The sequence below is a fragment of the Mustela erminea genome, chromosome 18 (genome assembly GCF_009829155.1).
Source record: "Mustela erminea isolate mMusErm1 chromosome 18, mMusErm1.Pri, whole genome shotgun sequence".
Taxonomy (NCBI): Eukaryota; Metazoa; Chordata; class Mammalia; order Carnivora; family Mustelidae; genus Mustela; species Mustela erminea.
This window is the reverse complement of record NC_045631.1, coordinates 47,221,636-47,234,800: the sequence shown is the minus strand read 5'-3', so window position 1 is coordinate 47,234,800 and position 13,165 is coordinate 47,221,636. Positions and strand designations below refer to the sequence as shown.

Genomic DNA, 13,165 nt, shown 5'->3' with positions numbered 1-13,165 from the left:
GCTCAGTTGTTAGGCGTCTGGCTTTGACTCAGGTTATGATCCCAGGGTCCTGGGATTGAGCCCTGAGTCGGGCTCCCTGCTCAACGGGAAGCTTGCGCCTCCCTCTCCCACTCCCCCTGCTTGTGTTCCCCCTCTCTGTGTCTCTCTCTGTCAAATAAATAAATAAAACTTTAAAAAGAAAGTTACATGTTATATTATTACATTTACACGAAATAATCAGAATAGGTAAATCCAGAAAGACAATGCAGATTTGTGGGTACCAGGGGGTAGGAGAAGGGGTGAATGAGAAGCAATTGCTTAGCAGGTATGGAATTTTCTTTTGGAGTGATGAAATGTTTTAGAACTAGGTAGAGATGGTGGTTGTACAATACTGTGAATGTACTAAATGCCAATGAATTGTTTGCTTTAAAATGCTTATTTCTCCACTATGTGAATCTCACTGCAATTAAAAAAAAATAAAAATAAAAAGAGAAAGAGTTCCTGCTTTAATAGAATTTGTATTTTAGCAAAGGAGCCAGATCAGACAGTAAACCAGTTCATATAAACAAGCAATTTTATATTGTGATAATCACTAGGTGGGAAATAAAGTCAGGGGAGATGGTGGAAAAGCTAAGGAAAAGCTGGAAGTAGAGAGACTCTCAGGTCGGAAGGGGCTTAGCAGTTCCAGAAATTGCCAGGAGACTGGCAATTTGGCCTGGACTGACTCTTAGAGAACTAGAGGCAGTGATTTTAAAACGAGCCCAAGGAGATAAGCAGAAGCCTCGTCCTGCAGAAACTTACATGTCATGAGAGGGAGTGTGGTATTCACTCTAAGAGCAATGGGAAGCTGGGGAGGGATTTAAGCAAGGGATAAAGAGGAACTGAATTACATTTAACTGTTTTATCTTCTTTTTAAATGCATTTGTGAGCTTGTCTGTTTCCTAGAGGAAAGTATCTCTACAAGGGAGGCTGTATCAGAGTTACCTAGGGGGCTTCTTCTGTTATGTTTTTAAATTTTAAGTCTAGTATAATTAACATACAGTGTTACATTAGTTTCAGGTGTACAATACTGGAGGGCTTATTCATAAACTATAACTGGAAGCCTTGTATTTTGTATGTGTGTGTTGTGCAGGGGAATAGCTGGCAGGGATATTTTGAAATAGCTCCCCAGGGGATTTGCCCCTACTACTTCCTCTACAGCCCTAGAGTTGCTCTAGGATCTTGAATGGCTTGAAATGGATATTAATTGCATTATTATGAATTCTTTACCCACTTTTCAGGGGTAGGAAGGGGCCCTGGTTCAATGACTGTAATAATTCCAGTGGCCTGCTCTCAGACTGGCAGGTAACCCACTTTTAGGCAGAAAGAGGAAAGTGAGCTCCGTGAAGACCAAGAGGCAAGAAAGCAGCGGCAAGGCAGGGCTCATCACTGTTGGAAAGATACCAGGAAGTACAGTGGAGCAGAACTGATTTCTAAAAAGGGCTGGAGGACTATACTATACTATAAACAGGATCTGGGGTGCTATGATGCAAGACTTGGTTAGGGATGAAAACAAAGCAGAGAAATTTATAGTGAAAATCAATCTTGGCTACTCAAAATTATTGTCTGAGTAGCAACAACATAGCTTTGGAGCTCTAGAAGGAATTGTACTACTAGGTATTTAACTTAAGGATACAAAAATAGTGATTGGAAGGGGTACATGCACCCCAGTGTTTATAGCAGCAATGTCCACAACTGCCAAAATAAGGAAAGAGCCCAGATGTCCATCAAGGGATGAATGGATAAAGAAAATGTTAAAATATATATGATATATATCTCATACAGAATATTACTCAGCCATCAAAAAGTGAACTCTTGCCATTTGCAAGGATGTGGATGGAACCAATCTAAAGTGTATTATGCTAAGTGAAGTAAGTCAGAGAAAGTCAAATACCATATGATTTCACTCATGTGAAATTTAAGAAACAAAGCAGATGAACACAGGGGAGGGAAGGAAAAATAGGATGAAAATAGAGGCAAACCATAAAAGACTCTTAACTCTAGGGAACCAACTGAGGATTGCTGGAGGGGTGTCGGGGGATGGGGTAGTTGGGTGATGGGCATTAAGGAGGGCACTTGATATAAGGAGCACTGGGTGTTATAAGCAACTGATGAATCATTAATCTCTACCCTGAACCTTGTAATACACTATGTATTGACTAACTTTATATAAATAAAAGAAATGCAGAGGGCGCCTGGGTGGCTCAGTGGGTTAAGCGGCTGCCTTCGGCTCAGGTCATGATCTCAGGGTCCTGGGATCGAGGCCCGCATCGGGCTCTCTGCTCAGCAGGGAGCCGGCTTCCCTCTCTCTCTCTGCCTGCCTCTCTGCCTACTTGTGATCTCTCTCTGTCAAATAAATAAATAAAAATCTAAAAAAAAAAAAAAAAAAGAAATGCAGAAACTTAAGCCCTGCTTAAGCCCAGACCCCAGACCTACTGAATCATAATCTGCATTTTAAGTAAGAGCCCCAGATGTTTCTTATACTCTTTAAAGTTTAAGAAGCACTGGTCTGATGGCGAGAAAACGCCAGATGACCAGAATGTAGGCTCTGACACACCTGAAACACTTTATTTTGAATACCATATGATACAGGACAGTGGTTTCTGAAAAGGTATTGAATTTTTTTCAATTAAGTACTATAAATCCTGGAGAAAGACCTTACTTAACTGCAGGGAGATTTCTCATAATGCAGAATTCCTCCCCCTGGAAACATTTCCTGTGGAGGAAAAAAAATACTAGGCTTCCTTAAAGTGAGGCAGAGCCACTTTAAAAATATGCGATAAGAACTCGGCGCTTGGCCAAGTCCGCCCTTCACACAGCTGGATCGGGTCTGGGGCAGCTGATATTCCTTGGCAGCTCTGAGCTGCTACGACGATGAGCTTTTAAACAAAGTCAAGTTGGCGGCTCTTCCTCCTCAGGGAGCTGAGTCTTTAATGCTGAAAAATGTAGAAAGGAGACTTAAGAAAACTATTTTCACAGAGCTAAGCGGGAGCCTCCGGGAGTTGGCTACAACGGGGAGAGGTCAAGAACTACCCGTTCACTGCTGAAGCCCTACGTGACCTTCAACCTCTGACCCCGCGCCTTGCACAGCGTTTCCTGCGCCGCTTTCCGCCCCCGCCCCTCCGGCGGAGGGCTGGGCAACGGGGTGTGGGCGTGGCTCTAGGGCTGGCAGTTAGGGGCGGGGCCTGTTAGGGGCGGGTCTCGCGAAAGGCGGGATTTGAGGAGGCATCCCGGCATTGGACTGCTGGTTCTAGGCGGGGCCTAGCGCTGGGCTTGTTTGGGCGGGGCTGGGGGTTAGTTGCCGCCTCCGGGTAACTGGGCCCCGGCAGCCAAACCTCCGGAGGCCGCGGGCGGCAGGCGGGCCTGCAATAGATCCCGGATCCGGAATTCCCCGGGCAGGACCGGAATCAGGATCGGCCCTGCCCCAAACCGAGTCTGCGAGGAACTCGAGAACTTGGATTGGGAAATCCCGGAACCCGGATCAACAAACCCCAGAACCCGGAATTTAGATCGGAAAGTCCCGGAGCACGGATCGCGGAGCGGACTCGACACGGAGTCCGGAGCCCGGATCGCGACAGCGCCGGACGGGACGGAGCGATGTCGGGCCGTGGCGCGGGCGGGTTCCCGCTGCCTCCGCTGAGTCCTGGTGGCGGCGCCGTTGCCGCGGCCCTGGGAGCGCCGCCTCCGCCAGCGGGACCCGGCATGCTGCCCGGACCGGCGCTCAGGGGGCCAGGGCCGGCCGGAGGCGTGGGGGGCCCCGGGGCCGCCGCCTTCCGCCCCATGGGCCCCGCGGGCCCCGCGGCGCAGTACCAGGTGAGCCGCGTGGATGGGCGGGCGGCCCCGCGAGCACGCCCGGGGGTGCGGGCGATGGGGGGCCTCGAGTGAGGGCCCCGGGGCGGCCGCCTTGGCACAGGGCACAGGGGCCCAGCGTGCGGAGTGCGCGGGACTTGGTGGAGGGCAAGATCGGGTGGCGGGGCAGTTGGGGGAGAGGGTAAGAGCGATCGTGGGATGGAGGGAGGCTCTGGAGGCTTTCTTAGAACAGGGATTCTGAGTAACTGAGAGATGGAGGAATCGGAGCCAGTGAGCTGTGAGCGAGTGGGCTGAGAAGTCTAGTGTAGATCTAGTGTAGTCTGGTATAGTTTTTAGGGTAGGGGGATCAGGGAAGTGCTGAGAAAGTTTTGCAAAAGGGCCCTCACTGAGAAACAAGGGTTACCCTGCATTGGCCTTGGTCCCACTCCAAGTCTGCGCTGTTTTTTTTCTAGTTGGGAACTGGCAGAGCTCTAGCGTGTCTGAGATGGCTCCCAGCTGCCAAGGAGGAGGAAGAAGGGCCTGGCTTCCCACGGCTTGGGAGATCGAGCCTAGAGCGGGGGGATCTCAGCTTGTGCCAGGCAGGGTCTTCTCCAGGTCAGGACCCTGGCGCAGGATGGCTCTGGGTTTGAGTAGAGGTGGTGGCCGCCAGGCCTGAGGCGGAAAGCCCAGCCCACTTTGGGCAAACTCTCTTTTTGGCTCTCTGCTGGTGTCCTAGTGTCCAGGAGTAGATCGGTCTGCAGGAGCGGAGAGGCTTCACCGAGTCCTGCTGGTCTAGGGCTGGAGGAGCCTGGGAGAGTTGCTTCAAAGAGTTCTGACCCCTTTGGAGTTTGGCTTAAAGAGAGAACTTCTCAGGTTGCAGCTTCAAAGGCCATTGAGAGACAGAGACTCTATCCTTAGGGCCTGACCCTGCTGGGGGAGCTCCTCAGTCGATTCCCACCCCACCCCCCTCCAGTGCGATGTTTCTGGTTGCTCCAGAATGCTTGGGAATGGTCCCCATCCCTTTTCCCACTCTCTCCACCTTTATTTCATCTTTAGGTTCTAACAACGCCATAGCCCACGCAACCCATGTGCCCCAGCATGTGGCACTGGCTTCTTCGCTCATCTCCCAGGGAGGTTGGGGCTTGCTCTGCTCCCACCTCATGTCTCCAGGTAGCGGCTGCACAGTGGATCCTCATAGAAGAGGGTGTGCATATCTGCCCCCCCTGCCGGAGCTCTGATCCCTCACTTTCTAAAGAGATGCTTAACTGGGGACAGTGATTGTCCCTTCTTGTTCCTCATTCTCCCTCCTCCCTGTAAAAACAAAAACAAAGCGTCTGGGTATTGACGGAGATAGACCTGGTCCCAACGACTCCATCTTTTCCATCCTGCTTTCCCATTTGGGGACTCATGGGTCCAAGGTGATGCTGAGGGGTCCCTGCATGAGTCATTCCAGCCCCTGGGCCAGCTGGCTGAGGACTGCCTTGGAGACTCCCTGTGGGCCTTTGGCCTGAGAAGGATCTAAGGAAGAAAGAGAAGCCTCTCTGGTGTCTTCTGCTCAAAACCCGTTGGCCATGTGGCCTGGGAAGAGCCCGTGGAGAGAACAGGTTGCACAGCCTTGTGTAGGGAGTGCTCTTGGGCCAGTGGCAAGGTCCAGGCTGGGTGGCCCCAGGCTGCTAGGGTTGGGGACCAAGGGGAAGACGCTGAGCCTCTGCTTCCCCAGGCTTCCTATCCCACCAGCTTTCCTTTTCTTTTTAAGATTTTATTTATTTGAAAGAGAGAGAGCATGAGTGGGGGAGGTCGGGGGTGAGAAGCAGACTCCCGGCTGAGCAGGGAGCCTGACTTGGGGCTCAGTCCCAGGACCCTGGGATCAGGACCTGAGCCAAAAGCAGTCGCTTAACCGCTTAACCGACTGAGCCCCTCAGGTGTTTTTGTCACCTCCTCCCCTCCTCTCCCAGGGAGGGGGGGCAGTGGAGGTCCAAGGGGAGAGGGAGGACCCGGTTCACTCTGGCTGAGTTCAAGAAAGATGGTGCTTGGCCTCTTTGCAAGTCCAGCTGTGTGACTTCAGGAGATGGTGCTTGAGATCTGAGGAGCAAAGGGGTTCCTGTCGGGGCACATGAGCTAGAAAAGCCAGGGTTTCGGGGCCCAGTTGGGCAACTAGGGGAGCCCCTGGAAAGAAGGGAAGTGATGACCCGCCTCCCTCCACACTGTGGTTCTAGCCATGTCCGTACTCAGCAGAGGAGCTTAAGGAAAACAAGAAATGAAAAAAACAAAACCCGAAGAAGCACAGATTGTTGGGTTCACTCCAGAGTTCAAAATATGTTCTACTCACGGAGGGCTGTGTTCTCTTCTCTCAGGCCCAGCCACCTGCCCCTGCTGTCGCGGGTGTGGAGGCAGAGGCCCACCTAGGGTGTGGGCTGGTGCGGGGCTGGGGGTGGGGGGACGCTGTCGCCCGCTTCCGAGGTTCAGGGCACTGAGCCAGGCCTGCCCAGTTCTGCTGCAGGCGGGGACTTAACAGAGCTTGGAGAGACCTGACGTGTGTGTGTGTGTGTGTGTGTGTGTGTGTGTGTGTGTGTGTTTTTTGTTGGGGGGGTTTTTTTTTTTTTTTTTTCCTCTTGGGTTTTTTTATTTTGAAGAGGAGTTACTGGTGCTTCAAAGAGCAGGTGTGGAGCTTGGCAGGACTTTGTGAGCTGTGAGGAACCTTCCCCTGGGCCCCTGCTCTCTCTTGGGAGAAGCTGGGGGCCCTGGGCAAGCAGGAGGAGGGGGTAGCTCTGTGCCCGGGATGTCGCGAGCCCATGTCTGGGAGGAGCCTATTCCAGGCCCTGTCTATGCCGCCTTGACTTGGGACTTCCTGCCACAGGAGCACCTGCCCAGGAGGGATGGGTGGTGCCCGGGAGGTTTTGTGAATGCCCTAGCGAGTAGCTTCCCGCCCTAGTGAGTGGCTTCCCGGCGACCCCTGGGACCCAGGGGCCCGAGCTCGCTCTCCGCAGATCGCCAAGCTCCACTTGTTCCTCCCCTCCGGCTCAGGCTCGGGCTGGGGAAAATACGGCCAGGATATCTGGGGCCTGGGCTTACAGCTGTGGCCACACGGGGTTTTTTTCTGTAATCTCCGGCCGTGGCTCATGAAGGCTGAGAAATAAAAAATGGGCTTTCAGCTTTCAACAGCCCAGACGAATCTTTTCCTGACGAGGAGAAATTGTGGCAGGACTCCTGAGGACCCAGAGTCCCCTCCGTTTAACTCCGTTCTCACAGATGCTCGTCCCACTGCCGCCTTCTCTCCCCTGCCCTCCACCTCTGGTCAGGAGTCTGGCCCTCTGTGCTGAAAACAGAGGTTCAGGGCTAGATGAAAAAGTAGGGGAAGCATCTCATCTCCATGATACTGGGCCAGGGGTGGGGGGGATCCTCTGATTTGGTGCAAGTCCCCACCCAGCCTGGCTTGGTTGGGTGGTTGTGCTGGTTGCATAATCTGGGCCCTGGGGCCAGCCCTGAGAAGCTGCCAGGGACAGTGTGTGCAAGGCAGAGCTGCCAAACAGGCCTTGCAGGCAGCAGCTGTGGGGAGGGGGGCAAGGGGCCCGGGGAACTCCCAGAAATGTTGGGGAACTGGACCTTGATGGGAAATCCTTCTGCAGGCTTCTACAGCAGCCGTTTCTGTCACCCAGATTCCTGGTGACCCTATGCCTGATCTTGTATCCGAGGATAATCTCATCTCTGTTCTCCAGTTTAGGACCGTGTGGGCTGAATTCAGGCTCAGTTTTCCCCAGCAGCCAGGTGGTACCTGGACCCCAGATGGAGGCTGGGTCCCGGCGGCTCTCCCAGAGGCCACCCAGGAGCCACAGCTTTCCTTTCGGGGTCTTCTGGCTTTAGGGTGGGGAGCAGGGCAGTAGGGAGGTGGAGAGAAGGGTCCAGGTCTGGGTTGTAAGGAGGGACCATATGGTGACCAGATGGTCTCCGGACTCTGCTGAGGCCACCCCCATCAGTCGGGACATGCTCCAAGCCATCCTGCTGGAATAGCGCACCTAGGGGGCCACTGCCTGATGGGCACGCCAGCCCCTCGGACCATCTTCCTCCCCTTGGTCACACTGCTGAGCTAGTGCCAGGAGATGGCTGTTGGGGTTTTGCCTACTACTGTCACACTGTACCTCTCCACCCGGCTGGGACCTGGCCCCCGCGCCGTGCTTTCCTGTTCCGTTGGATGGGAGTGCTTGGTGGGGCCACATGAGGCGATCAGGAGTGCCTCCTACCCCTCTGGTCCCAGGGAGCAGGGCATCGCCTGTGGGGCGGGGGCTAGAAGGTGGGGCTGGGCCCTGAGACACTCCCACAGGCCCTTCCGTCTCAGGCGGGCTCTTGTCCCACCCCCTGGGTTCCGGCAGGCCCCATTTGCTGGCACAGATGCCAGGGCGGGGGATGGGGGCAGGGCAGGTGTGGTTTATATTTCTCCTCTCAGGCACCTGCTCCCCTTTGTTCCTGGCCCTCCGCCCCGGGCTCTGTGGTGTGCTGCTTCGGGCCAGACCTGGCCCAGGAGAAGGATGGAGAGAATGGGTTACGGGCCCCATGGGGCCCTACCGCTGACCTATGCACCCCCATTGGCTTGCTTCCCCCAGCGGCCTGGTATGTCACCAGGGAGCCGGATGCCCATGGCTGGCTTGCAGGTGGGACCTCCCGCTGGATCTCCCTTCGGCACAGCTGCTGCACTTCGACCTGGGATGCCGCCCACCATGATGGACCCATTCCGCAAACGCCTGCTTGTGCCCCAGGCCCAGCCCCCAATGCCTGCCCAGCGCCGGGGGTAAGACCATCCCATTTCTTCTCCCTTCACCCGGCTCAGCTTCAGTGGTGACAGAGAGTCCTAAGAGCTCTGATCTGCCTGATGGGCACGCCATCAGGCATGAAGCTGGGGAGGAAGACTCCTGGCTCTTCTTGGGGAGAGTCCTACCTAGGGGCTGGAGGGGTGGGTGTGGGGGAGGTGTGTTTGGATCACTGATGTCCTGAGTTTTTGTCCTCCCTAGGTTGAAGAGGAGGAAGATGGCAGATAAGGTTCTACCTCAGCGAGTGAGTATGTTGGGCAGGGGCCCAGGAAGCCTGTGCAGTAGCTGGTGGACTGTGGGTGCAACCAGGCTCCCCCAGTCATGGGGTGGAGGGGCAAGGAGCCAGAGATGCAGCAGAAACAAGTTGAATTCCTCCCTTCCTCCAGATTCGGGAGCTTGTCCCAGAGTCTCAGGCGTACATGGATCTCTTGGCTTTTGAGCGGAAGCTGGACCAGACCATTGCCCGAAAGCGGATGGAGATCCAAGAGGCCATCAAAAAGCCTCTGACGGTGTGTGTGCAGCCCTGGCCAGCCCTGGGCTTTCCCAGACTTCTCTGTGTCTCCTTGGTCTGTTTTCCGGGGACCAAGCACGGGGCTGCGATTTCTCAATGCTGCTGGCCGCAGCCCATTAGTGGAGCATGAACTCAGTTTAACATGATGGGACCAGCATGTTTTTAACAAAAGAGAAAAGTAGAAATTATGATACTTCACAGTAGCGTAGTAATTACCTTAGAAGTATTTAGTGACATTTTGTTTCAGATGTTTATATATGTGGATTGTGGGTCACGATTTAAAATGTAAACGTTATTGATCATGGTCAGAAGTTTGCAGGGCAAGACTAGAGGGTAGGTAGGGATAGTTCCTGTCTCCCCACCCCTGCCACCTTTTTAAAAATAATCTAGAACAGTCTCCTGAGTGATGAAAGCTTCCAGAGACAAGGATACTTTGGGGCCATGATGGGTGTCTGAGTTTCCATTTAGTGTGAGCTGGAGACTTCAGATTTGCCCGACAGCAAATCCTGTATGTCCCCGTCACACCACCGATCCCAGTGTTGGTATTGTCGGTAGCCCATCTGTCCCCCGCAGAACTGTGAGTTCCTTCCAGTCTGGGACCGGGATTTGTGGCTCCTGATTTCTGGTGCCTGACAGGGTGCCTGGCCCGTCTACACTCAGTGTTGATGTTGAATGAATTCGGACAGGAAGGCTGAGTAGCATTGTTTCCAGCCTGTTGGCTCACCTCTAGCTGGCTGTCTCTCTCTCTCTAGCAAAAACGAAAGCTGCGGATCTATATTTCCAATACGTTCAGTCCCAGCAAGGCAGAAGGTGACACTGCGGGGACCACAGGGCCCCCCGGGGGAACCCCCGCAGGGGACAAAGTGGCTTCCTGGGAACTCCGAGTGGAGGGAAAACTGCTGGATGATGTGAGTTGGGGAAGGTGGTGACTGGAGGGGAGGTGGCCTGTGTGGGGTAGAGACTGGGCCAGACACTGGGGCGCTTCAGGAGAAGTCCTGCCTGAGGGAGAGGGCTCTGCTCGGGGTCACAGCTCCAGGCCGCTTAGAGGCTGGAGGGTGAAGATCTGTTTGGTTGTTACACTGGTTATCCTGCAGGGGGCAGTGAGGCATCTTGAGGAAAGACCCTGTTGGCTGCTAGCTGGGCTGCACCCAGAGTCCTTTCCGGGCACTCGGTCTCCCTTCTTCTTTTGGGGGCCCCGAATCTCCAGTACCCTGAGCCTGAGAGTTGAAATAGTCCTTTTGTCCGGGGCTTCGCCTGGGTCAGGTCTGAGAGCCCCACAGCACCCCCGCTTACACCCGTGACCGTTTCCCAGCCCAGCAAACAGAAGAGGAAGTTTTCTTCGTTCTTCAAGAGCCTCGTCATTGAGCTGGACAAGGAGCTGTATGGACCTGACAACCACCTGGTGGAGGTGAGAGGCCCTGGGGCGTGGGGAGCACAGGCTGACGTGCTGTGGGGGGTCAGAGAAGCGGCCTTGGGCCCCTGGAGGGCCACACGTGTACACCTGCCCGCTCCCTTGGTGACGAGGTCTGCTCCCTCCTCCCCGTCAGTGGCACCGGATGCCTACCACCCAGGAGACTGATGGCTTCCAGGTGAAACGGCCTGGAGACCTCAACGTCAAGTGCACCCTCCTGCTCATGCTGGATCATCAGGTGACACGGGTCTGGGGCCACAGGGAGTGCTCTTGGGGAAGGGGGCAGGTTCCTGTCGCACACCCTTCCCGTCCTTCTGCTTCGGTTTCTCCCACGAACACAGCGCCACCCCCTGACTCCCCTCTGTGCATCTCCAGCCTCCCCAGTACAAGTTGGACCCCCGACTGGCAAGGCTGCTGGGGGTGCACACACAGACCAGGGCGGCCATCATGCAGGCCCTATGGCTTTATATCAAACACAACCAGCTGCAGGACGGGCACGAGCGCGAGTACATCAACTGCAACCGGTACTTCCGCCAGGTGAGTGTGGACCTCCCCACGCCGCTCGCTGCCCCGCCCCGCCCCCTGCTCCACAGCCCCTGCGGGGCAGGTTTCTGGCCACCTTCTCCACACTGACCCTGGGATGGTGCACTTCCCTCTGTGCTCTCAAAGGCATCACCGAGCCTTTGGTACTCTCTAGATCTTCAGTTGTGGCCGCCTTCGTTTCTCCGAGATTCCCATGAAGCTGGCTGGGTTGCTGCAGCATCCAGACCCCATTGTCATCAACCATGTCATTAGGTAAAAGAGCCTTCCCATCCTCCTCTTCCCATTTCAGAGCCCTTTACCTTTGGCTTGATCTAAAAGCCAAAGAGAAGTAGCACGTTTGGTTTCTTGCCTGCTGCGTGTGTGTAGGTTTGGCCCAGGTCGGTGGGATGAACATAGCTGTAAGCTTGGCCATCCCCTCCTGTGTCCTGCCTGCAGTGTAGACCCGAACGACCAAAAGAAGACCGCATGTTATGACATTGACGTGGAGGTGGACGACCCACTGAAGGCCCAGATGAGCAATTTTCTGGCCTCTACCACCAATCAGCAGGAGATCGCCTCCCTTGATGTCAAGGTGGGCTCTCAGCCCCTCCAGCCCCTGGGATCCAGGATGGGGCTGGGCTGGCTCTGTTGGTATTTCTGCATGTGAGCACCTTGCGACAGTATTGGTGAGTCTGGACTGACACATGGACTCTCTTCTCCAGATCCATGAGACCATTGAGTCCATCAACCAGCTGAAGACCCAGAGGGATTTCATGCTCAGCTTTAGCACCGACCCTCAGGACTTCATCCAGGAATGGCTCCGCTCCCAGCGCCGAGACCTCAAGGTGTGGTCCCCATCCTGAGGTTGATCCCAGGCTAGGCCCTAAGGGATGTTTACCCAGGTCACAACTTCCGCTTCCTGGGGCCGACTCGCACAGGCGTGGGCACAGTGCTGTACGCAGCTCTCCTCCTGGCTCTCTGCAGATCATCACGGATGTGATCGGGAATCCGGAAGAGGAGAGACGAGCTGCTTTCTACCATCAGCCGTGGGCCCAGGAAGCAGTGGGGAGGCACATTTTTGCCAAGGTGAGGCTCTGCCCTATGTGCCCTCTTGAGCTCGTGGGCAGCAGAGTCCTGAGCCACTCGTCTCTGCTCTCTCCCCCCAGGTGCAGCAGCGAAGGCAGGAACTGGAACAGGTGCTGGGAATCCGCTTGACCTAACTGCTCAGGGACCCCCTCCTCTGCTGGGAAGGGGACCACCCTCTGGCGTCACAGACACATAGGCTAAGGATGGGATGAGGGGTGCCTCCCGTCCCCCTCTGCTCCCCAGCTAGAGTTTCATAAATGTAGTGCTAGGATTCCTTGTTGCTTGGTCCCCAAAGCCTTATACTTACTTTTTACTTTGGCTTTAAATGGGTTCTCCACAGCTGCCTCCTTTGCTCCCTGCAGGCAGGCGGGCCCCAGTCGGTCCGCTGGAGGCTATGCTTTGATTGACATTGTCACGGAGACCTTTCAGACCCAGGCCCGCTGGCTTTGCTTGTTTACAGACCCCCTTGGGGCCAGTGTCCGAGCTGGCTCTGGGGAGCTGGGTGAGGGAGAGGAGCACAGCTCACACTCTTCCTGGCCTTTCTAAACCAAAGTTCTTTGCCATTCCTACCAGCCCAGCCTTGCTGCTGGTTTTTCTTTTTCTTTGGGTATTTGCACTATGTGGGAAGCAGGTTTTTCTATGCGGGAGCCACTTTTTTTGTACAGGGGTAAGTTGGGGTTTTCAGGGAGCCCTGTTTGGTGCCTCCTTCTGTTTTTCCTCAATCTATGCAAGCGGCTCTGGCCGCCATCATCTCCTCGGACGCCAGAGGCCTGCCAGCCCAGCTCTTGAGCCCAGGGTGGTAGAGCCGCCCCCAGGGGGGCTCCAGTTCTCTGGCATGGCCTGAGGTACGGGTGTGTGTGCTTGGTGGAGGGCGGGGGGAAGTGAGGGGGCAGGGCGGAAGGTCTGTTGCTGCCCTTCAGAGCTTGGTAGAAGGGTGGACCCCAGGGCTTGGCAAGTGCCACTTCTGGCAGGTTTGGAAATTTCCAAATAAATCCTTGTTTATTGGTGGTACCCGGACGTGGTCAT

General features: G+C 55.0%; 1 protein-coding gene across 1 annotated transcript; it reads left to right on the top strand.

Moving 5' to 3' along the window:
- Positions 1-3,304: 3,304 nt before the first annotated feature.
- SMARCD2 (SWI/SNF related, matrix associated, actin dependent regulator of chromatin, subfamily d, member 2) lies at positions 3,305-13,150 on the top strand. Its single transcript, XM_032323058.1, has 13 exons — positions 3,305-3,831; positions 8,406-8,590; positions 8,811-8,853; positions 8,996-9,118; positions 9,873-10,028; positions 10,433-10,528; positions 10,668-10,769; positions 10,907-11,068; positions 11,229-11,326; positions 11,510-11,645; positions 11,776-11,898; positions 12,038-12,139; positions 12,220-13,150. The coding sequence occupies exons 1-13, from the start codon at positions 3,616-3,618 to the stop codon at positions 12,271-12,273; spliced, it is 1,596 nt and encodes a 531-aa protein (XP_032178949.1). The 5' UTR covers positions 3,305-3,615; the 3' UTR covers positions 12,274-13,150.
- Positions 13,151-13,165: the final 15 nt, after the last annotated feature.

Coding starts and splice junctions, on each gene's coding strand:
- SMARCD2 (XM_032323058.1), top strand. CDS start 3,616: ATGTCGGGCCGTGGCGCGGGCGGGTTCCCGCTGCCTCCGCTGAGTCCT. Junction 8,591..8,810: donor ATGCCTGCCCAGCGCCGGGG/GTAAGACCATCC, acceptor TGTCCTCCCTAG/GTTGAAGAGGAGGAAGATGG. Junction 11,327..11,509: donor GTCATCAACCATGTCATTAG/GTAAAAGAGCCT, acceptor TCCTGCCTGCAG/TGTAGACCCGAACGACCAAA.